We start from the raw sequence: 25,542 nt of genomic DNA, 5'->3' as shown, positions 1-25,542 counted from the left end.
TCGTATGCAGAACCATGTCCTGAAACGCACATATAGAAACACAGTTTGGGCAGCCTGCACGGCAAAAAGATAAAATGTGTAGGAGAATTCCAAAGTTCGCTCTTTTTTCAACACGTGACAATACCAGTGCCATGTTGAAAAGAGACCCCTTCCGCACGAATAACCGCATATAAGGAAACACAACCTGCCGTGTGGTGTGACCACACCGAATCCGTACCAAAGGAAACGCAGCTTGAATAAAGGTCGGAATAGACTAAGTACGGCGTCCGGTGCGCTATAAATAAATGCAATATAGCAATATATAATAAATAAATATTTAGTTGTATGAATTTATCCGATTCTGTTGTAATGTTATTACACCGTGTTGGTCCACTGATGATATACAATACTCTTATTGGGAATTGAAATCTTAATTACATGATCTGTTGGGAATAGATGATGTACGGCGTCTGGTACGGTATACGATGCGGTATGATGATACAGTTGAAAATAGCACAAGTGAACACCATGCGCGGACACGGTGTGGGCACGATTCGCTTCTACTATTTTCTACTTTCTACTATTATAGATAATCTGTATAATAATATGCTGTCTAACTATTGGAATGTCTGGGAGGACACCGTTGACAAAATTATTGAAAGTTCTGTGGACAAGATGATAGTTCGGTTGACGAGATTGTTGAAAGTTAACTTTACGAGAATGTTGAAATATAATATTATGCTGTCTAACTTTTGGGATGTTTGGGAGGACACCGTTGACAAGATTATTGAAAGTTCTGTGGACAAGATGATAGTTCTGTTGACGAGTTTGTTGAAAGTTAACTTTACGAGAATGTTGAAAGTTCTGTTGACGACTTTGTTGATAGTTCAGTTGAAGAGATTGTTGATAGTTCGGTTGACGAGATGATAGTTCTGTTGACGAGATTGTTGAAAGTTCTGTCGACGAGACTGTTGAAAATCCTGTTGACTAGATGATAGTTAAGTTGACGAGATTGTTGATATTTCGATTGATAAGATTGTTGAGAGTTGTACTAAAAGTAGTAGTAAAAGGATGGTTTATGGTTCCGCTAGAAAATTGTGTGGCCCCTGCTTGGCCCCTCACGCCACTGCACTGGAGGAATGTTTATCAATGAATATCAAACCTATTATTTACTAAAATGCTATAAATATTATCAAAATCATACAGGAAACTACATAATCACAATCTACATGTATTTAAGATAAGATACACACATAAAAATAAGGATCTAATTAAAGCATACAAATATCAAATATAATTATGAACTATTAGGTCGACTCTTCTTTCAGTTTTTCAAATTCAGCTACTGATCAGTGCTCTTGTAGCCGGCTGCATTATCTATTGTTTCTCTCTACACAAATTAATCTCTCCTCATTGATTTAAGAAGCATTGATATTTTTGGTTTGTACTGAGTTGCTCGATAAGTTATTATATTTTCTGAAAATGAATAATAACTTTAGATTAAATTTTTGCTGATATATGAATATGTCTGCATCTTCGTCGGCAATCCGGACCATCAGAAAAGCTTTTTCAATGTCATGTCCCCTGCTAACGCCAGTCGATAAGAAAGAAATCTCAGTATGATGTCCATTATTTTCTGCGTCAGAATCGGTCCGGTGTAAACACAATCATTCAATGACGGCCCAGCAGATCTAGCTGACGCATCATACACAATTCTGAGTTTCGTAGTAGATTTGTCTGTCCGTAGGCTTAAAGTGATGGTGAGCGTATGTTGCCAATGGGTACTTCGACTATATTCTTTATATCATCTCTAATGACGTTATCATAATTATTCTTGAAATATTTCGGGATCGCGTTGAAGACGTTTAAGGAGGTTTTGCAAACTCAATTCGTAATCATCCGGAAGCACAGGATGCGTCGTTTTCCATTATAGGTAGACTTCGTGGTAATGCTTCGTGAAGGTTATGGTTTCTAAGAATTCTTCGTAGGCGTATTTAGACACTGTACAAATGGATTCTAAGTCCCATAACTTCTTCAGTTTAGGACATGTGTTGTGATAAGATTGTTAGTTTGAACTTCAGTAGGTAGATTTCCTCATATCGGTCCCAAGGGTACCCATCCGATTTGCGTGTGTATAGTTTGGGGACCATCCTCCACCCGTAAGATCCTGCCGGTAACTAGATTCCAATAATGGCCAGGGTCTATCAGAATATCAATTTCTTAATCCACTTAATGACGGACACCAGTGCCGCTCTGATGCATTCCTTTAGTTTGGCGAAATGGCTGAAGTATAGTGACTGAATCAATGCTGCATTTTTTTCTTCTTTTTCTTTTGTAATTATTGGTGTTTCGTATTCTGTAAGGTAATATCGACGTATGACGGATGATATTTTTTCCCCTGTCTAGGACTTCCTCATACGTCAGTGAGTTCACCACTCCGTCAATGAGTTCGCCACTTAATATGTCAGTGAGTTCGCCACTCCGCCATTGAGTTCGCCACTACGTCAGTGAGTTCGCCGGGTCATTTGTCTTGTCACATGATAAACCAGCGTTAAATTTCCCCATAACGATAACAAGATCCACATTCATTCCTTATATTTACATTGGGTTGTCTTCTCTGATAAAATACGCCAAAATGTTCTATTTCTAATTGTAAAAATACAATTATTAACAACAATTGTAAATTTAAATAAATTGTAAATTGCTTTCCAACTCTAGGTAAAAAACTTGGGTCAACCCTTGTTTTCGTTCTCGATGTAGTCATACACCTTATTGTTACGTGACAAACTACAGTTATTGGAAAATAAACGCCGGTTTGGCTAACTGTTTTATTGAAGGGAGTGATAGTAGAAATGTAAATATAACCAAATTAATGTCAAAACAATAATCGGTGGAAGAGATAACTGTTTTCACAAGAAAATTTTGACGCTGTTTTTGCCAAACAAAGATCAATAACTCAAAAACGTTAATTGAACTTAAATTGAAGATAGAAGTTACCATTAATATAGCATTCCAAATTTCGACAAAAGCAGAAGAAATTTTTTTTCTATAGTGATCACCAATACATTTCGAAGAAAAATCGCGAAAATTTCGCAACAATATACATAATATGCCAAATTCCACCAACATCGCGTTACAACTGCAGTCTCGTTCGTATCCAGATGCCAAATTCGTTTATTTTGGATAGATCAAAATCGATGTACTCAAAATTATACGTAAACATAGCAAGAATTGTTAAAATTCGGGCCTATTTGTATACATACAAGACATTTCACTTGCACGACCCATGAAAAAATTGAGATCGATATATTGCAAGAATGTTGATATACGGTCATACGATAAACGAATTACGATGCTTCAAAAACACGAATATCGAAGTCATTAGCTTGTATCTTATTATCATTTACTGATGGAAAGTAGATATTCCCCAATTTGTAAGAAAAATGGTGGGTTCATCATATATATGAAAAATGGGCATGAACAAAATTTCAATTCATTCATACGTCATTCTGGTCGTCATATAATAGTAGGCCTATAATTTGTGAAGCTTTATACAGGGATTAATCTGGGGTTGGATATTGGAACTGCCAACTTTATTTATCTCTATTGGGTTGGCAGTGTTACCTTTTGGTTTAGGCTAAAGAGACATGTTCATAGGATCATTTGACAGACTGGATTCTAATTGGTTAAAGTCATTTGAATAATGTCTTTATATTCGCCTGACAATTCGATTTCATCAATGATGTCATCATTTCTTTATCCATGCAGAGTGGTTAAAAGTTCCCTTTATCATACAAATTACATTTGTTTTGAGTCAATTGATCAGACAATCGCTCGAAATTAGTAAGCGTAAGCTCGATGTCCGTCGGGAATTTTTTATTATTCTGCTTATTCTAGGCGGCATAATAAGGTTCAGAGTAATATTCAAACAGTTAGTTGCAGGTCAATTTTGGGAATCCAAAACGTGTCGGCTGGTGAGTGGGAACATTTCCACATTATTTTTTCAAAGTTTAACAACTTTCCTTTTTTAGTTTAGACTATTGTCCGTAAGTTTTCAATCCGTCTCGCCAGGAACATGTAGGGGAGTTGATTCATTTCATTCATGCAAGGCACCAATTTAAAGAAATTGAACGTCCAAGAAAATTGTTTATTCATAGTTGAGATAACTTACAACTTCCGATATTGTAGAATCGAATATCATGCCTGAAATAAAATGCAGACTTGATAATCGATCACAAAGAAATAATAATCTAATACATGGACTTGGAATAGAAAGAGTGTATAAAATAAGAATAAGGATCCTACACCTTGTGTCAAAACTATACGACTGAATCCATAACAAATTCTTTCTATAATCCATAATACAAAGTAATTTTGAAAATTGCTTGGAAGTTTAATCTTATAATATACAATATGTTAAATTAGATTGAAACTATCTTTTGTATTAGTTTTATATTTCTCATGCAGAATGAAACAATTAAAACTCTTTTACACCACACCTTTACAAAAAGACTCTGGCTCTTGTTCACTTATCATCAACGTGATTACTTGTAGAGTGTTTAGATGGTATTTCTTTAATATTTGAGTTGTCAACCACAGCTTCATCTTATGTAACTATTTTTACATTTCTATAATGCTGTCATCTTAATTGTCCTAAGGAACTCTTCCTTACCGTCTTTGTCGTAATGAGAGACATCCATTTGCTCTGTTCTTCGTTTGTTCGCCTGCTTACCTTCAAACTGTCGCATACACCCTTCTTGAATGAACGGAATTCTTGTGTACAGTTCGGAATCGTGCTGGTCTCTCACCAGGATTGAATTTAAGGGGTATTTAAGATGTTGCTCGAGATTAGACGATGCTCAACTTCAAGTTCACTTTACACCTATTAACTCTATTTGGGGTTCTAAGAACCCACTAATGTACTCGTACTTGAAGTTTCTTTCTTAATGTCATTTTCTTATCATTTCAGATTTTACAACATGTCTTCAAAAGTCGTGCAATATATTTTACTCTGTGCAGTATTTTTATATGGGGTTGTTAATGCATTGAAGATTGGTTCGTTTAATATCCAAATTTTTGGTGATTCTAAGTCCAAGAAACCTGAAGTGATGGAAATAATTGGAAAGGTAGGCTGTACCCTATTTTTGGCGCATCAGCGCGTGCAAATTGCATATACCTGACAGTGAAATGAATGACTCAGTATATGGTAATATTCACATTCATCATTCGATGACTAGTAGAGCAAGATAGCCTACATTTGATTTAAAAAATTCCCGGTCCTTATTCGGGCCCATTTTTGGGGAAAACATAATAGAATGATGTGGTTTCACTAACAAAATGCGGAGGAATAAGGACAGAAAACCGCTGTTTAGGGCAAAATTAGACTGTCTTGATTCTCATCCAATTAGTGTCATGTCACAGAGTTAGTTTTTCTCACCAAAACAACTACTCTGTTTATCTGATGGTCTGTCTGGTCTGTCAGCATTTCCAGGCTAACAAGGAGATCGTTACAGGGCCATATTTCTTTTACTTTTATAAAATATACTTTTTCCCATCGTTTCTTATATACAAATGAACTAAATAGTACTATGAGCAAGCTCATAAATTCTTCTATAATCTTATTAAGTGACATAAAAATCAGATAATTCGAAACTTTCAGGGAAACTATATCTTCTAAAAAATCTTAACTTAAATATTTCCAATTCTACCAGTTATTTATAAGAACCTTCATACAAATTTGTATTCACTTTCACCTTTTTATTAGTCCTGAGGACACTATCTCAGTTTTTCTCCTGAAAGGAACACAAGCCACCATAGTGTGAGTTTTCATTTTTTATTATTTATTAAGCCTTTTTTAAAAAAAGAAGACAACGTCTTTCATGAATATTTATATAAGAAATAGTGTATTTTTATTAATGATTTAATATTGACAATATCATTCTTATTTGTATATGTATTTATAATCCCACATTCTGTATTGTAAATTGTGTGAAATCCCCTTTTTTATTTTTTCAGCTTTTTACCCTTTAATCTGTTTTTTCGACTTTTTATGGGATAACGTTGTCCAAGATTATACTGGAATAAACATTATCGTATTTTTCACAGTGTGTTTTTTGAATACGGATAAATATACCTCCCAAACTTCCTCCGTCTGATCCTGGATACGTTACAATTAGACTTGATTATCCTGAAGGAAACGAAGAAAGAGTTGTTTCAAGACAGCAGATCCAATGAGGCTGGATTCTGATATGAAATAAATCACAAAACAAACTTTCCGGCTTCTTGAATGAAACACATTGCAAAAACCCTATAGATTTAGGATTATTTTTGTTATTGTCTAAGCTTATTTTCATTTAGATATTGGTTCGTTATGATATTGTTTTGATCATGGAAATAAGAGACTCTAAAAAGAAAGCTATACCTCGACTATTAGAAACCGTCCAGTCACAGTGAGTGAACTTCATCTTGAAATTTTGCTATGAAAAACAGTTTATTCTTAGCATCATTAAATTAATCATTAATGATTTTGCATTTCCCCATATTCATAATGAAAATATTGTAAGTCAATAATTAAGCAAACCACAAGTTCTTTCTGTGAAAATAGAAGTCGTAGGACCAACCAGGGGGTTGCCAATACAGTATTGTATATACTGTTCTCGAGTTTCGTGCGGTTGTTCATATAATACAAAACAAACCGTATATAGTAAGCATGATGCTTAGCCGACTGATCACGTGATTTATAGTAATTGTTGCGGATGTGTTGAAGAGACATGTATTTTCATGTATGAAATTGTATTTTAGTTCTGAAGGTGATGTTTTTGATATGATAATCAGTGAAAGAATAGGAAGAACTAACAGTAAAGAACAATATGCCTTCTTATATAGGTAAGCTTCGTCCGAGCTGAAAGTGGTGAGCTAAAAGCAGAAGTTTTAAATAAATGACCTCTCACTTCACATTTTCTTATAATGTCAGGAATACAAGGAATACAGTATAGCCTGAAAATTCTCGTTTCAGAGACTAAGGTTTCATTGGATGGGGATCTGTCCCTTTAGAATTGTTTTGTGACCGACCATATCTTTAATTCTTCTCTAATCTGTAAAATATAAGAAAATTTGACTCACGTTGTTACATGGTATGACATGGATGTTAGTTTACAACACATAAATATTAGGTTAACATTACAATTGAAATCGTTTGATTTTCTAGAAAAGATAGAGGTATTGAAGTTGTGGATAGTTTTCTGTATGAAGATGGAAGTGAAGTAGATAAGACAGATCAGTTTGAAAGAGAACCATTCGTCGTTAAATTTAAAGCATCAAATGCAGGTAAGATAATTTTTTTGAAATATGTTTGCACATCAGTGGAAGCTCCAAAGTCGGTATGAAATCCTAATAGAGAGCGTAACAGTATCTTCAGTTGCGAGCTGATGTTCAGCTATTTTGGCACAATTTCACTGGTGTGTGTTAGGGCCGTCAAGAGTAGAAAACTGGGTCGTTAAAGATGGATTTCCTTATTTTATAGTGTCAAATTAAGCAAACTATTTGATTAATTGGTGATTCAAATGAACTATCAAACGACTTTTTGACCTTTCTTGATCGGTCACTCATTGGAATTCTGCTAATAATTCTCTTCCAATTTAGCTAATTATGAATCAATTATGGACATGTGAGACAAACTGGTATATATATCCAAGTCATAAGAACATCTCTACTTTCTATTCATATAAGTATTAGCATGTTCATTTTCATAAATGAAAATAAGGGAACCTGCAAAAGCAGAAAAAAGTGGGATGCATATATCCAATACGGATAGGTACAATTCAGTTCTGTCAGCGTTCTTTTGTTCAATGACACCACAGCCATAAGTTGTCTTCTATCTTGCATTTTGCCTTCGGTATTCGGTAAATGCTGTCATGTATTTTTCAGTACCAGATGTGTTCAGTTTGATTGGTATACACGTTGATCCTGATATAGCTGTTCAGGAGATCAGTGCTCTAGAAGATGTTATTGATTATACTATGGGTAGAACTAATACTGCTAACGTTGTGGTACTGGGTGATCTCAATGCTGATTGTAGTTATGTGTCTAAATCTAAAATGAAGAAGTTAGCCATACGCCATAGAAGTGATTTGTATTGGCCTATAGGTGATGATGTTGACACTACAAGTGGAAATTCGGATTGCGCTTATGACAGGTATACCTACTTTCATTTTTTAGTCATTGCTTTTACATTCTTGCATGGAACTTTACATTTGGGACAGAGTTATCGCATGGTTTTTTACTTGGAAATAATAAACACGAAATCTCTTCTTCGAAGTCGAATTTCGAAAAAGTTTTTAATATTTCAACCAAGTCTTTAAATCACAACAAGGTTTAAAAAAATGGCTTTAAATGTGATTTGAGTTTTGCCCTTTTCCTGCTTAATAACAATACTGCCACTCCTTTATATTTCAACTGCTTTTCTAAACCATTTGGATTTTTTAGATGATAAAAGCCCTGAACACAAAGCTAAAATTTTGGCATTTTGTAATTATTTTGAAAATTAAAATGGAGTTATTCACCTTGTTGTCGAAAATAGAAATATCTGTAATTTTAATTCAACCTACATTTTCAATTATGTTTCCTTGGCCTACTAATTTTCTCAAGGTTCAAATTCAATTATGATAAAATATTATTTGGGAACAAGGCCATATTACCATTATCCTCATTATTAATATCCTTTACAAGGCAAGTGAGTACTTATAAGATTACTTTATTTATTTTAGACTCTAAACTTATATTAGTTCTCTTGCATTCTAGGTTTATTATAAGAGGAAAAGAGTTTATAAAAAATATAGTAGAAGACAGTGTACAAGTATTTGATTATCAGAAACACTTTGATTTATCTCGTGAATTGGTGAGTTGAAGTTGTTAAGCTCTTTTAGTTCTGAACAATATGTCAAAATAAATTTGGACAGTTTGGGGCAATTTCGAAGTTTAAAACACCTTTAACGCAGTAAAATGCTACTATAAAAAGATAACGAACAAAATCTTAAATTATTCAAGATACTTCATAATATTGATACAGTAATATTTAGAAGAGTAATTATCTTTTTTATATTACAGACTTTGAAAGTGAGTGATCATTATCCAATAGAATTAGAATTACAGAATCTTAACAGTCCGAGCCTTGGAACCAGTATTGTTAGCCACAGATTGTCTGTTACAGGAATATTTTTTACATCAGTATTTGCTGCTCGATGTTTATCATTATTCTGATTGTACGGATGAACTCAGGTTTGAAACTGTAGTTGCTATCTAATGTAGTTATATTTTTCATATGATACATACTACGCAATCACTTAAGTTTCAAGTAGAATGAAGAAAGCAGCATACGAGGAAAACATGATATTTAAAAAAAAACTCAGGAATTTGTATCTTATGTTTATATAAAATATGGTCTGAGTAATAGGAATCAATGTAAGTCATTGTTTCTACTTTTTGATTTTTAAATGTTTAACTTATTATGGGTTGCATTTAAAAAGATATTTATGATTGGCATAATTATAAAGAACTGTATCTGACCTCTTGAAAGATGTCAAGAGACTCTACTAAGCTATATTAGTATATTTATTACACAACAATAGGCTGAGGAATCTTCTAGTGGACAGCTTCTGGGATTAAAACATAAACATGCAGTCCACTATAAGAATCAATAGCAAGTAGACTGTTTGTGTTTTTGAATCGTTCCCTTGATGCACGAATTTATATAATATATTTTCACACTTTATTTATATCTACCATGTAACTCAGGGTTAACAATTTATTATTGGCCATATTTTATAGTGAATACAAGTTTTATTTTTGTTTATATATTTTATAAAGATTATTGTAGAATACTCAGTTTATATTTTGTTCTTTAAATGAATAAATTTATGTAGAATTCTATTGTTGTTCTAAAAGAAAGACTTATCTCTTATTAGGATTGCTGTTTTGGAAATGACTCTGTGAAAATGAGTCCCATTGCATGTCGACCGGTTTCTCCACATTAGATGCTAAGGTTTTCACTGATTTTGATGATACGTGTTATGTAGGCACTGAATGACGAAATTTTATTTGATTTGTATTAAACTTTACATTTTTTTTAATTTTTCATCAACTAATAACGATCAAAACAACCAATTCGTGTTTTCTCAAAAGGTGAATAAATTAGCACTATCAGTTTGTGAAATGGCTCGTGGCAGAACCTTTATCCGGGCTTAACTCAAATGCAGTAACTGCTCCATGGGTGTACTAGTAGTCAAGGATCTGAGGATCGATATATTGCGTCATTTTCTTGCAGTAGAGAATCAAAGTTTTAGTCACTCTTTATTCTCCTGCTCGTGTCTCTACTGTATAGGACAGACCAATTCGCCGCAATATTTCAATCTTTTGGAGGTAACTGCGTGTTAAGTTAGGGTATATGTTTCGAAATTGGTCTTTCAAATGAAACTATATTAAATGAATGCACGACAGACCTATACATATAGAGATGACCATCCAAACTGTCGGACTTTCATACAGACAGAATCCAATCAAATGGTTTGAGCTTCCTACTTAGAAAGATTTAGCCGCTAAATATGGTTTAGGTCGAACGACAATAAGTGACATTTTAAAACGTAAAAAAGAATATAAAAAAATGTTTGCCGACAATATAAATTCCGATAAAAAGCGTATGTACAATAACTCAAAATATGAACAATTAAATAAAATGACTGGTTGGTTTGTGACAGCAACATTCCTCTTTCTGGTTCGATAATTAAGACGAAAGCGTTAATGTTTGCTGGTGAAATGAACATCGTTGATTTTAAGGCATCTGATGGAGCCACGGATAACGATGAAGATGAGCGCGGCTTATCGAGCAAGTGAGCGGTGAGAACTTTGTGATGTTTGACAATGCGGTGGCCATAGAGAATCCGTCGACCGGGGACTTTGAAGAAGACATTATTCATCGCCATGAAGAAACTGCGTCTAGTTCAAACGCCACCATTTGCGATATTGAGTCTAGTGAAGATGAAGTTAATGATAGTGAATTTAAAGCAACGACATTTGCTGAGTGTTTACGGCATCTCGATGTGGCACATGTTAAAAAATGTCGAAATTATGAATACTCCGACACTCTCGCTAATCCGACATTTTTTTTACGGTCCCAATGTATGTCGGATTACACAGAGTGTACTGTCTATATTTCGTGAAAAACATTTATAATAGGTTAGCTTTCATCATAAAGCGTCCATCCTCTAACTTATTCTTGCTTTAAAAAAAAGTTTTTATGATATATCGGGTCACCTATTTTGAAATACAAAGTATATTAAAATTTTCTCGGATCATTACACTTTATCTCTGTATTTTACAAATGTAGTTGTTGGTTTTAAACATATGACTGTACGACTAATAGGAGAATGGTAGCCAGTTGAGGAACCATAATTTGAAACTATAGCTTACCAATGATTCTCAATTTATATCATGTCGCATGTGAGCCACCGTACAAAGCAGATATACTCCATGAACCTGAATAAAATACATGTTATTTCAGATACTTGTCCGAGATATTTCAGTTGACATGTTCGAAATACTTTAATTATAGTTAACCCAGTTCGATTGCACTGAAAGTAATACTGGGATCTGAATACGTCTTGTCGTTTATAATCTCCTGTGTGGTACAATCTGTGCACTGACGGTTGTGACCGGCATGCGTTCTGATGGCGATAGTTAGATAGTGACGAGAATGTAATCTGAGATGGTGTTGTGCGGTGGTGGTAAAAATTGTTTGTCCTAACAGCAAATCGAATTAGTAAAATTTTAATTGATCTCAGGCAAATTAAAATTATACCCAACTTTTGTTTCGTTTCGTTTCGTTTTATTTTTTATTACTCTTTATCTTTAGTATAGCCACTTCAGAGTAAGGTCTTACGATCAGACTCTTGAACACAAAATAAGCTTTTGACCGAACCTGCTTTAACCATTCAAATTTGCGCCTTCTTCTGTGTGGGCATTTTGTGAGAGATTGAAGGAATTTGATTGGTTAAAGTAGAGGTCAAAAGGTTATATTCACGAATGTTTAAGAGTCCGTTCGCTAGACCCTATGCTAAAGTGGCTATTCCAAAAATAGAAACTAATTAAAAACGAAACGAAAGTTGAGTCTAATTTTAATAAGACTTTGGAGCATCTTGATCAAGTTATGGACAAACCTTAATGGATTTACCATCAATCTTGTACGAGATCTTATGAATTGACTACATAAGCATACATCCAAATTTGCCTTTATTCATTATCCCAATCACGTGCAGGGACTATGGCATATCTAATATCAAATAATACATACAATATGAAAAAGTTAAATTCTCCCATAGACAAATTATCCTAAATAAACGCCCCATGGGATTTCCAAACGATATATCCACTTGAGACAACACAGTTTATTATAGAACGTCATTCACTACTTTGATCCTTTGTGAAAGAGTCTATTTTCAATATTTTTAAGGAAAAATTTGTCAACATTCTTCTCCTGAAATCAATGTAAAACAGAGAGACGTAATTACATTGAATAAAATGCGGAAATAGTTCATACTAAATATAAGAATACACAGTACAGACTGCTGAATACATCTCTTCTTAATCGGAGCAACAGCTGAAGATATTTCTAGCCGCTGAATTTACATAGATCCAGGAATAATTTAAAGGTAATTAAACATTTTTTGAACAGATAGTTTGGTACGTCCTTGACAATAGATTAGGTGATTAGATTTGTTTGTATTTTTTTTATGAGCAAGATAAGGGTCAGGGCTGTGTCCAAATTCCATTGGTGTCCGAATGCCAAAGTTACCCAAGTGTTGTGAGGAAAGGTCCGAAAAAATAATTTATTTGTTAAATTTTGATTTAAGAGTTCAGTTAAGATTGACACATCATGATAATTTTATATTCTAATGGATAGTGTAGAAATGACGGAAATAAGATTGCATGGATAAAATTATGGGTCGCTAGGTTAGGACTTTGTTTTGTGTTTTTGATTTTTGGACAGTTACTTAATTCAGTGTGGTGTGGAAAGGTCGTATAATAAGGAAACTCTCTTGCTATTTTTTCTTTTGCAAATGATTTGCGAATAAGATTGGCATTTTGAATTTCCCTTATAGAAATAAATCATTTCAATTTCAAATGCTGGTCTTGGGTGAGTTCTGGTATCATTATTGAATTTGGGGTCACCTCAAGGTATTCAAACGAAAAATGTATTTTGTCATGTATCATTTCTTTACACCCATTAATACCATGTTGTGGTAATTATAATATAATTTTTCAGATGCTAACGGCCTTACTCAAAATGACCAAACTCCAGAACAAACTCCAGAAAAGAAAGAAGAAAAAGAAGCTGTTAAGGATACAGAAAAGGACAAGAAGAATAAATCAAAGAAACCGACTCAAAAACTTCCCTCGTTGAAAGAGAGGTGTTCGTCCTGGAGATGGCGGTTAGCAATTATCCTGAGTATGGGGAACTTCATTACTATGGCCCTAAGAGAAGCAATGCCTATAGCTATTGTATGTATGGCAGGACCTGCAGAGGATGAAGTTTATAATACCTCTACCATAGTTTTTGTTAATGTGACTGCTCAGATCGATAACAAGACCGAACTTATTACAGAAGTAAGTCATTGAGCGAGCAAATTCCAAACAATTTGAATTTTCACTTATTAATTGCTGTATTAAATCAACAATTAATTTGCTTTATTCCTTGTGAAGAAATGCATGCATGCAAGAATCAGTGCAAGTGATTTTGTGGCATGAATCGTGTATCTTCATTTTGTAGATTAAGACGATCCGATGGATTATATAGTATGGTTATATTTTTTGTAGGAAAGAGAGACAGAGAAAGAGTACGAGTTTAGTTGGGATAAAAATACACGTGGATTAGTACTATCTGCAAATAGATACAGTGGTTTCTTCATGCCACTTATTGGTGGAATCATATCTCAAAAATTTGGTGCCAAACGTTTTATATTTGTCGTAATGACAATTGCAGGAATTTCCTATATTTTGATTCCTGAAATGACTCGGATGCATGTATATTCTTTAATATCCCTGCAATTCTCTGTTGGATTATTTACAGTAAGTTGTTTGTTTTTTCTTCGAAAGTCCATCAGATAACATTTGCTCGGAAATTTTTTCGCTCAATTCTCTTCTTCAACCCAAACGAAGGTACCAGAAGCAAAGTCCGAAGGGTTAGAAATAAACGTCTCTGGAAAAGTTTTCGTCCCATCAAGATGTCTTATTTTATGCATGATTATAAAAGTCCTGTCCATTCCTTATTTGTTTTAGTACTTTCTCACTTATATCAATTTTATGTTCTTTCAGTATGGAAACAAACCTGCATATCAAGATGTCTGGTCACTATGGTCTCCCTATCTCGAGAAAGTATCTCTAGCCTCATTCAGTAAAGCAGGTATGGTCTGTTGTTTTTGTCAAACAAAAGTATTGTAATATGGTGTTGGTACGTCTTGATTTGATTGAAATTCATAGCTACATCGGCTATTAAAATATACATTTTTTCTAGGAGCGAATCTGGGAAACACATTCTCATCTCTAACGTATGGGTTCCTATGTACAATCGAATTAGATAATGGCTGGCCTTTTATTTTCTATATTTTTGGTAAGTATATCAAGCATATAAATACCATTGATTTTTCCCCCAATAAACCACTGTAAAGACTAACCATCCCCTTCAGAGATTCACGTTTTACGTCGTACTGTTCTGGAACTTACTGAGCTAATGATGACGGGAAACCATATTTGAAAATAACTAAATATACCCTCTATGGAGAATTTCAAAGACTTCCTAAAAGAACAAGAGCAGACACAGCTGTTCTTTCTGACAAGTCTTATTCACTGATACATGTAATCATATTGAACATTGTAATTTTGATTATATTCTAGGCTCAGTATGTCTTCTGTGGTGTGCATTGTGGTTCTTTTTTGTCTCCAATTCACCAGAAGAGCATAAGTTTATCTCAGAAGAGGAAAAGAAATATATCATAGCAAATAGAGTTGGTATAACAGGGAAGAAGGTTTGTATATTGCTAATTCTCAATTTGAAATTGTGTATTAAAGCACAACAATAATTAATATTAACTTTGTTAAGTTATTGATGTGACATAAAGCAATTAGACATTGTGTTACTTACAAGTTATATTTTCTGAGAGCTTTTCTTGATGACTTTGAATAAAAAGCCACTCCGCCTTCCTCAGAGGTTAACCTTCAACTGCGAATATTTTGCAGAATATTAAGAACACTGATAACATTTTTTATATACCAAGCATTTGATCTTTCCAGAAACCCAAAACGCCTTGGAAGAGTGTATTGACATCGCGTCCAGTTTGGGCCATCATTATAACACAAACATGTCAAACATGGTGTGGAACGACACTCTCATTATTTTTACCTCTGTATTTAAATGGTGTTCTAGAGTTCAGCATTGGAATTGTAAGTTTTATTCATTATCTTTTGTCTTTGAATGAACAAAAAATTTAAAATCTCTAACGTGGTCAAGAGTGTATATAATCATTTATTATTCAAGATTAAAAATTTAAAGTCTTTGGTTATCCTAAGAGGTAGTATTCCTTGAAGTCATAATAATTTTTCATTATCCATATCAATAAAATGGTTCAATCACATCTATTTTACTATTTTCCCATAAATTATCTAAGAAAACCAAGTTTTGGAAACTGCGTGTTACTAGCTAATAGACAGATTGTTTATTTGTTCGATTTCTCAAGCACTCTGCGTTGACCGATAAACAGTGCTTACTGACCCATCTCACATGACTAATGATTGTCATGCCACTGACCAAATACAAAAAGTGTCCATTAGAACCACTAAGCCAAATGCCTGATCAATAGCTTTGATGTGGGTCAATGAACAAAATATAATTATGAAAGAGTGTTTCACTATGTAAAGTCGATGTACATATTTGATGACACAGGCACCTGTTTCTATCAGATAGTCGACTTTCTCTATGATATTATATTATATAGTAGAAGGTGGCCAATGCGTGTCACAACCATCTCCACTTCAAACGCTTTTTCTACTATTTACCGTAATGAAACATAATCCATACCTTATATGAATCGCTTCACTGAATAAAACATATTTTATACCCCATTAGCGTTTCTTATCATACTAATCTAACTATTGTTCAATAAAAATACTAAAAAAATGAACACCCATCGTTTCCATATAGTTACATTGATAGGATTAGGTGCCTGTGGTTGGTGCAGCTATTCATCGCCGTATTGACGTCATCAGGAGGACATGCGTCCGTGCCCTTTAGGTCGTTATGTATGAATCCCAAGATCATTCGAAAATAATTACCGTATTACTATGTCGATGAAAGATACTTGAATAATTTTGTGAAACCAGACAAAAATATTATACCAAGACGATCACAGCATAGGAATCAGCCACTTCCCAATGCAAGATTATATCTTCTTTTCAGACTGGTGTTATTATTTCTGTTCAGTTTCTGTTTCGTTTTGTTGGTTCATTATTTTGGGGATTTCTGTCAGATGTACTCCTTAGGAAAACACCTCTCAGTGTCACGGTTATACGAAAACTTGTTCAAATCATAGGTATGTAGATTTATGTTAGTTTAAGCAAAACTGACGCGTCAGTAAAAATCTAATACAATAAACCTAAAGATATTTAATATAAGATAATGGTAGTAAGAAGGCTTTTATTCTCTGCAGCAAAGTCAGCTGTTGGAATGATGTTTTCAAAACTGAGAGCTCACTAGGCACCTTGCGAAAGACACTCAATCCCCTCCAAAAGACCAATAAAATCGGCATCGGAAGTAATCCCATGTTGCTTTCCTTTCAGGATTTGTGATGAGTGCAATTTTATCATCTGTAGTTACTTTTATACCATTAGAGTATAGAGAATGGGCTATAGTTGTACTAGCTTTTCTCTTATTCTTCCAATCTGCTGCACCATCATCATCTGCAATAGCACCTTTAGATATAGCACCCAGGTAAATAATTTCTTCATCTTATATTTGGTGCTTATATTTTATAAATAGATTAGGGTAGTTATAGTTTGGGCTATCTGTCAAAGAATCCTTTCCAACGTAAGTCACATTGTCCACATTGCATCCCTCAGAAATTCCCTACAGTTAATTACTTATAAATGGAGTTTTGTCTTTTTTCATTCTCAGATTTGCAGGAATAATAACTGGTTTATTTATTGTTGTTGGTTCAAGTATTTCCATTTTAGTGCCAATAGTTGTTTCAGACTTAACATTCGAGGTAATTATAAAAATAAATAAAAATAAAATACAGTTAGAATATAATATCAATATTAATATTATATACAAATAGATAACTGTAGATTGAAGACGCACCCAAATGACATTTAAATAACACCCTAAACTAGCAAATGTAGAGCCGTTTCAGTAGTTGTGAGAACTGCACATTAATGAGACAAAAAGACCCTGCCTCGATGTTTCAAAGAACCCAAAGGGTGTGTACACCTATGATTAACGTGTAAAAAACATGGTACATTTATTGGATTATGTTATTTTTATGTTTCAGGGTAGACGAGAAGTGGAATGGAGAATAATATTCAGTATGTTATCAGGCGTTTATATACTTGGATCCTTTGTATATCTTGTATTCGGTAGTTCTAAACTTCAACATTGGGCGACGGCGTCTGAGAAGAAAACTATGCCTGTAAAGAAGAAAACTGAAAAAGTGGGCGTGGACAATATTGTCTTTGAGATTGAAACAGTCAGTTAAAGAAAAAGAACTATCTGATGTGTTATAACCATGTAGACGAGAAAGGGCAATTTAGCAATTTAGGAGCGGCTCTGTTCATGCAAGATTGTTTGCATTGAAATGGGTTTTCAAGCCAGATGTAGGCTGGCTCTTGAATACTAAAAGACCTAAAGAGAATGTAGATTAAAGTGAAATTTGGAGGCAAACTGATTGGCATTAGTAAATGAAAGCAATGAAGTATGTATGGAAATCACTTTGGACAAACTTGCATTAAGGGTAATATAACTGTTGCTTTGTTGCTTCTACGAACTGTGTAAAATTGTATTTTATTTATAAAATTAATTATTATTTTCTATCGATATTGAGTTCAACCAGCAAGCAGATAATTCTCGTCACCGTGAAAGTTTGCTGTTTTGTTGCAATATTAGTGATCATGGGAGTTAATATTATATAATGTATTGTATTTTGCACCACGTGTTGACCTCGAACTCTTAAATAGCGTCCTTATTTAAAAAAAATTAGAATCCACTTGTAGTCTTAAAACAGATATATTTAGTGGTCATATGTCTGAAATTGTACCGAATCAAAATGTGGTGAGCGTGGTTATCGTAAAAGAACTATTCACGAAGAGGCGAAAGAGACTGATTACCAAATAACCACCATGTAGTTGAACTTTATGTTTGTTAAATGATAGCACCTATCATACATCATTAGGTAGGTAGGTCTAGTTCCCAATTTCCAATTTGTGTTTGTGTTTGAGAATATAACTCATAGTGTACGTTGCACGTTTCTCTCCACATTGAATTATGTCGCTGTGTCTTGCCAATTTTAGGGTCCAAAGGAAAAAATCCTTTATTCTCAGATGGCTATAGAGACCATAGTCCGAAATATCTGCCTCTATTCCAGCCTCTGATGGTTTTTTGACATGCGACATCTGTCCAAATAGCTATCAGAAGCAGATGTTTCGGTCTGTAGATAACATGAAGGTATACACCACAGACCTTGGATTATTTTTTCTGTCAAAATATGATTTCAGCACTTTATCGTGAAAATGTTTGTTGATTTCTATATTAATATTAGTATTAATAAACGTCTAGTGAGGTCATATTATATTGTTCTGGTAGGATTTTATATCTCCTACATACCTATATGATTTTAATATCCTGGTAGATTTCATTACAATGTCACGATCACAATTACCTACATGTCAATCTCTAGACAAATACAAAGTTAATGGTCACTGGTTAATTAGACGATGTTTGTAAGAATGAGCACCCCTTTTATAGAAACAAATACATCTGACCAGACACTTGTATAACTGAGACCACATGAGTTCGAGCGATGCCTTTAGTCTTATGTATGGTTTAAACACTTAGGTTGAGCGAGATATAGAATCGTCATGCAGTGTCTTCCACCTGAAACAGTACAGGTCCTAATGACACCCTCTGGAATTGGAGATATCCCTTAGTTTTTTAAATGGTGGCTAACGTTTCGGTCTTTAGAAAAAAGAAACTATAGCTCACTGGTCGCCTCCGACTGAACTGGCTTGTAGGCACGAGTTGCACCCCTTATTTCATTTGTATTTAATGTATTTGTTTTTCTAGCAAAAATAAGTGACTGTTAAGGCGAAAATTTTGCAATATAGAAAACACAATCTAATGCTCTGGAAATGCATGATTGTTTTTGGTTCTTAGAGACAATTATGACGTCATAATTATATTAAAGCGATTATTGTTTTGTAAAAGAGTAGACCATTCTTAAACGAAGCTTGTAGATTTCGATAGTCAACTGGGACAGATAATTGATTTAAGATGGATACCGATCAGCAGGTCACAATGCCTATGATAGAGGAAGGTGAGGAAAGAGACGAAGGTTCTAATACTATAGAAGACGAACCTCAAAATGACGCTTCTGACTCAACTGAACAGTTGCTCGTAAACTGTTGTCCACCAGAGCCAGAAGAAGATGAATACGATACGGATCTGGAATCTGAACAGGATGTTACAGACTTTGATGTAAGTGGTAGAAACCTATACCTATCAGCATGTAAGCATTATCGTATCGTTCCAGTTAGCTATTTCGTACGACACATGAAGGAGTCTCAATTGGTAATGAAGAACCATGGGTTGAGCACACTAGGAGTAAAAGCTATGGCTCTAGCACTGCAGAGTAATACCCATGTTGTTAATTTAGATCTAGAGAGCAACTGGATCGGTGGCACTGGTGGTACATATATCGCTCAGATGTTGAAAGAAAACATTTATATTACTGAGCTAAATTTAGCTAATAACAACTTAAGATCGGTTGGATGTGCACAAATATGTGATATGCTGACCTACAATACCACATTACAAATTTTAAATCTTTCTGGTAATAAGTTTACTGATGCTGATTCTGTATATTTTGATGAAGCACTGTCGGAAAATCGTCGCTTACAATACCTCAATCTTAGTCACAATCAATTTGGAGAAAAAGCATCTAAACTTTTAGGTCATGGTGTTGGTGAGAATGAGACACTTGAGGAACTGGATATCAGTTGGAATTATTTTCGTCATCGCAATGCCGTGGAAATGTGTGATCAGATTAAAAATAATGCTAAATTGAAAAAGGTGAACCTTTCATTCAATGGACTGGGATATGAAGGTGGTGTGGCCGTTGCTGATATTATAAAAGTCAACAATGTCCTTCAAGAACTGGATGTTTCACACAATAGGATCCCCGAAAAGGCTGCTGCTTTGATCAGTAAAAATATGGAATCGAATGAAGACTTGAAAGTTTTTCGAATAGGTCATAATCCTATTGGGGTGGAAGGTGCCAAGATTATGGTGAAAGGTATATCTTCAGAAAATAATCGTACAGAAATTCTGGATATGACTGGGGTTGAAGTTGATAAAGAATTTCTAGCCTACAGAGAAGAACTTCTTCAATCGAAGAAAAAGACCGCAGTTCTTCACGGGGGAGTAACAGGAGATTATAGTATCAAAGGACCACCTTTATCTAAATTGAGAGTTCTATTGAACACACCCATGGATGAAATAGATTTCAGCGATGTATTACCAACTATAAAGGACCATTGTAATGACAAGTCTTTTCCTATTAAAGATAGTCTTATGACTTGTGGCAAACTGAATGAAAAAAATAACAAAATGCCAACTGACGACTTCATAAATGCACTACAACAGGCCGGCGTGTGTCTAGGGGGTCGTGATATAGTTGTTTTATCAGCTATGTTAAAGAAAATTGAGCCAACAGTTGACTGCAGTGTCTTTGTTAAAGATTAAGCCGATTATTTCCATGTATAGTCTATGAAATGATAAAGTTTTGTGATGTGATGAAATTATCCTGAAATAAATGAAATGAAAATTATTACTATCTATCGCTACTTTCTTTTAAAATTTGGTAATGGCATTCTATGGGACAATTCCATAAATATTAGAGCTACTCCTTTGGATACAAACCGTAGTATTAGAGCTATCCAGTAACAATAAGAAAGGATCATCATATCATCATGATACAAATCTCGAATTCATTTCTGCTTGTTCAATGAAGAAATCCTCTTAAGATAATAACATACAATACTATACTTACCATCGTAAGTCATAAATACCTCTCCATACAAGCTGGTTGTTTAACACAGGGTTTACTGTAACATTGTGAAGGCAGTGACAAGCTAATAGAAAGAAAATGAAACAATAATAAGACCATATGCTTGTAGACAAAATCTCAAGTTACAATATCCGTCATCATCCTCTTGTCTCTATCTGACCTTATTCTTCTATTAACTCTCAACACAAAATGGCTGATTATAAGCTATTGGTGATTCTTCTAGGATTACAAACTTACCAAATTAGCCAGTGTTTTAATTTGGATGACGAGATGGGTTAGTTTTTAATATCTCTAAATCTACATCATATTATTCTTCTAAGAAATCATACTTGTTCCATCCTGCAAAAGAAAAAAGAAAATGTTACGTTGTAAACTTTGATGATGTTATGTCAGACACATTTCTGGTGCTTTGAAACACCCTTAGACTTTTATTTGGTTTTGCGAGAATTAACTTTGTCCGAAAAAATAAATAACCACTTTGAATAAAATATTCCGATAACACATATATCACCAACCTTTGATGGACAGGTTCGACATTCGTTTGACCAATCGTACCTTAGTCTCAGAAACGGGATTTTTTTTAGCTAAGCTAATCAGCAATAGTGTTCACAGCTCACCGTCGGAATTTGAGTCTTCAAGTCCACCTGTTTCCTGAATTATCCACGTTTGAAAGTTAAAATGACGGCTCGTCTTTTCTTGAGACTATTTATAGAAAAGACATACAATAATGATATATAGAAATAGAATAGTTCAAGGTATTTTGAAGTTCTAGTAATTCTAAAGATTATTTACATATTATTTACATATTATATCAAACCCCGAAAATGGCGAATCTGTCCCTTTAAAAAGCTTGATGTAGAGGCCTAATATCAGTTTACGATTAAATCGAAATATGTGCTGTAACTTGCGGATGTCCTCCGGCTAAGATTCGATCTCGATTTTTGTCTAGATAGTTTTTATTATTCTAGTTCTTACTAAATACAGAATATAAAAAATTAGAATGAAATATCAATACCTCTACGTTAAATTTGTACTGCTTTATGCCAGGATGTTTGTTTAATACTGTCTACGATATCCTGAAGCTCTAGTTTAACATTGTATTTTGAAAGACAATAGAATAGTTTTAATAAACCTAATGTTTTTCGCTGTTTTCTACCATTTTACTAACTTTACACATACACATTCTGAAGTTTTTTCTTGCTTTCAGGATCCGGATACAGGAACGATGCATTTTCGAAGGTTTTGTTATGTTTGAAAAAGGTCGATTGATCAAAATCTTTTAATGATACAGTATTTTGTTTAATTTTATTAACAGTTAACAAAATATTCTTTGTGGGATTACAACATGTACTCGCATATTCCCTGTACCGTATTCCTAAAAATATCACAACTTTTAGCATTTAACTGGAAATCGGAAATCATATCCATTTATAAGGATTCCGAGAGTATATGACTCCCATTCTTTAAATTTCAGACACTTTTCTAGATTGTGGTGGACATTTAGTAGCTGGAGAAGGTTATTTTGAAAGTCCCGGTTTTCCAGACTATTACCCTGATGATTTAGATTGTACATGGACAATTACTACATCAACTGGTGGTCGGGTCCATATTTATTCAAAATATTTCATGATTGAAAATCAAGAGCAATGTTTGTAAGTAAAAGATTGTGTTGTCATCCACTTCGCCTTTTAAAATGAGTAGAATGGTAACGGTTTCGTCCTATATTTCTTTCTATTGCAGATGGGACTATGTTGAAATCATAGAAAATGGAAATGATTCAAGTATTCCATGGAAATATTGTGGTAATGAAGTCATTGATTTTAAATCAACATCCAATAGTGTATCGATATATTTTCATACTGATGAGTCTACAAATGGTGTGGGTTTTAAATTCAGATATACTGTTATAAGAAAAGGTTGGTGCTATATATTGCTCTGCTAGTAACTAATAAATAGTAAGTGGTATGAGATAACGATAACGAAAGACTCTGGAAAGCTCTGATAGTGATATCGGATAATTTCCACGTGAGTTTGATTACAAAAGAACTAAAAGTCAAGTCCTTTGGGAGACGGTAGCCAATTCCCCAACCAACATTACCGTAAGTCTTCAATTTGGTGCCACAATACAGTACATACACTATGCTTTTCCCTTCTCCTTAAGTTCAACCTATCCCTTGACTGCATTGTGATACCGTGTGGAGCACAGGGACAGTGTAAAATATCCGGTAATGTGTCAAAGGACCCATGATGCCATATTTCTCATGGTGAAAATTCTCAAAAACTAGTGATCCGAAATGGTTCGAAGCAACTTTCAATAAAAAGTAACATTTTATGTTTGGCCCTAAGCATGTTGATATCCATTTCGTATATCACGACCAAGAATCTGATACGGTCAGATTTGTCGGGTTAGTCAGTTACCAGAATCAAAGGATTTTATCAGATCTTCAAAATAAAATCACTATACTGGATTCCAGACTCAGACCATTTTACCGACATCCGAGGCCCCGTGTGCTACAGGCTGTGCACGTTAAACATCCCTCGACAGTTGGAAATCGAAAATGAGCAGGCATTAGCCCACATGGTGCAGAAAAGTAGTACGTAAAACTCCATTCATTTCATTTCATTTGAAAGTAATCCTAAATCATCTAAACTAATATCAGACTGAAGGCAATTTAAAGGGACATTCCGCTTTTTGTGAAATATTTTTATTATTTTTTTAAGGAACTTTTGAAGTTTACGTAAACTGTTTTAATAGTTTTGGCTCGAAAATATTAGTTGTTTTTAGGGACACATTTCTCTAGATTTTGGTGTATAGTTTTCACAAATTTGAGCAAAATTTCGACCTACAAAAATATTGAATGCCCTCTTAGTAATTCACTGACTAGAGCGTCAAATCATTTGTGTTGATTCTAGTCCAAAAGATATTAACCAACCGGATCTAAAGACTTTCAAGAAACATATTATAGAGCTTGTTATATGTTATATACCATATGTTTATGTTACTTATGTTTGTGTACTCTTTATACCTTTTAAAAGCATAGTAATTATTTGTAAGAGAGAGGTGAACACAAACTAATGAAATGAATTCTATGATCTCTATTGACTTAAAAAGAATGTTCAGTCGACCAATATTTCAGTGCATTGTTATCACTATTGATCTAAGACATTGCTTTAATAAGCATTGATCGAAAATCGTTGACATATTTTTAATTTGTTTCAGTTGAGAGGTCGCCGAACTATTGTAATGATACAGTAAATCTGGAAGGGTTCTTAACAAGTCCCAACTATCCAATGCAGTACCCAGTAAATACAAATTGCTACTATAATATACAGGTAAAGTCTTGTCTGTGATTCGAACAATTTCGTTTTTCTAACGACTATATGTTTGTGCTCACATGGTCAATATGGTGCTTCGACTAAAGTTAGGAGCGCAACGTTGTATGCAGTAACTAAGATTTTGTACTCTACAGAATTGATTTTCATTTGTCATGAAAAGGGATAGGTGAGAATTTGAATTACAAATTTGCATGTTTAAGGATGTGTTACCGCCCAGTCACGTTACATTATATGATAAGTTCATAAAAAGGGGACCAAAAGTCGATACACCAATAATCTAAAAACATCAATTCAACGATTGGATTTTCAAATCAATAGACAAATCAATTAACAGAATTATAACGTTGTCGTTACCACTTAAAAACAAAACAAGAGATTCTATCCTTACAACACTGCTTAATTGACAAGAGAAAAGGCCCTTTTCTGTTTTCTTAATTCTTGCATTTGATAATCATAAGAGATTATCGTCCCACCTTTTGTCTAACTCATATGGATTCATCTTCTGAAACAAATGTCTTTTATTTTACCCCAAATGTTTACTACCCGAATTCTATATGATTGAACACCATGAACAAAAGTGATTAATATTTTTTATGAGTCATTGTTTCCACATGTAACAAATTCAAACCCACGGTTCTCCTAGAATTATTATACAGTTTCGTTTTTTCAGGCCCCAACTGATTTTACAATCTACCTTCAGTTTAACAGTTTTCATGTTGAGGTTGAACCATGTTTATTTGATAAAGTTACAGTTTATGACGTGACACCGATAGGTATTATCTTTTCACATTTTCAAAGTTAGCGCACTTTTGGCGTACTTAATTTAACGAGAGAACAAACTCGAAAC

At 34.0% G+C, this 25,542-nt stretch overlaps 3 protein-coding genes across 3 annotated transcripts; all 3 read left to right on the top strand.

Moving 5' to 3' along the window:
• Positions 1-4,958: 4,958 nt before the first annotated feature.
• Positions 4,959-9,237, top strand: LOTGIDRAFT_124115 (hypothetical protein; the record flags this gene model as incomplete). Its single annotated transcript, XM_009061133.1, has 7 exons — positions 4,959-5,105; positions 6,337-6,428; positions 6,781-6,864; positions 7,187-7,305; positions 7,906-8,173; positions 8,779-8,875; positions 9,085-9,237. The coding sequence occupies 7 exons, from the start codon at positions 4,959-4,961 to the stop codon at positions 9,235-9,237; spliced, it is 960 nt and encodes a 319-aa protein (XP_009059381.1).
• Positions 9,238-10,883: 1,646 nt separating this feature from the next.
• On the top strand, positions 10,884-17,774 carry LOTGIDRAFT_164601 (hypothetical protein; the record flags this gene model as incomplete). The annotated part of the gene is made up of 11 exons (XM_009061132.1): positions 10,884-11,151; positions 13,295-13,635; positions 13,846-14,097; positions 14,344-14,431; positions 14,543-14,638; positions 14,923-15,053; positions 15,319-15,468; positions 16,481-16,613; positions 16,861-17,011; positions 17,195-17,285; positions 17,571-17,774. 11 exons carry the CDS (start codon positions 10,884-10,886, stop codon positions 17,772-17,774), a joined length of 1,905 nt encoding a protein of 634 aa, XP_009059380.1.
• A 1,931-nt stretch (positions 17,775-19,705) lies between these two features.
• On the top strand, positions 19,706-20,656 carry LOTGIDRAFT_64447 (hypothetical protein; the record flags this gene model as incomplete). The annotated part of the gene is made up of 1 exon (XM_009061056.1): positions 19,706-20,656. A coding segment is annotated over one exon (951 nt), but the record flags the coding sequence as incomplete, so codon positions are not given.
• Between the last annotated feature and the right edge of the window lie 4,886 nt (positions 20,657-25,542).

The sequence above is a fragment of the Lottia gigantea genome (assembly GCF_000327385.1).
Source record: "Lottia gigantea unplaced genomic scaffold LOTGIsca_46, whole genome shotgun sequence".
In the NCBI taxonomy this organism is placed as follows: domain Eukaryota; kingdom Metazoa; phylum Mollusca; class Gastropoda; family Lottiidae; genus Lottia; species Lottia gigantea.
Note: the sequence above shows the minus strand (reverse complement) of the source record. Positions and strands in the feature narration are given on the sequence as shown.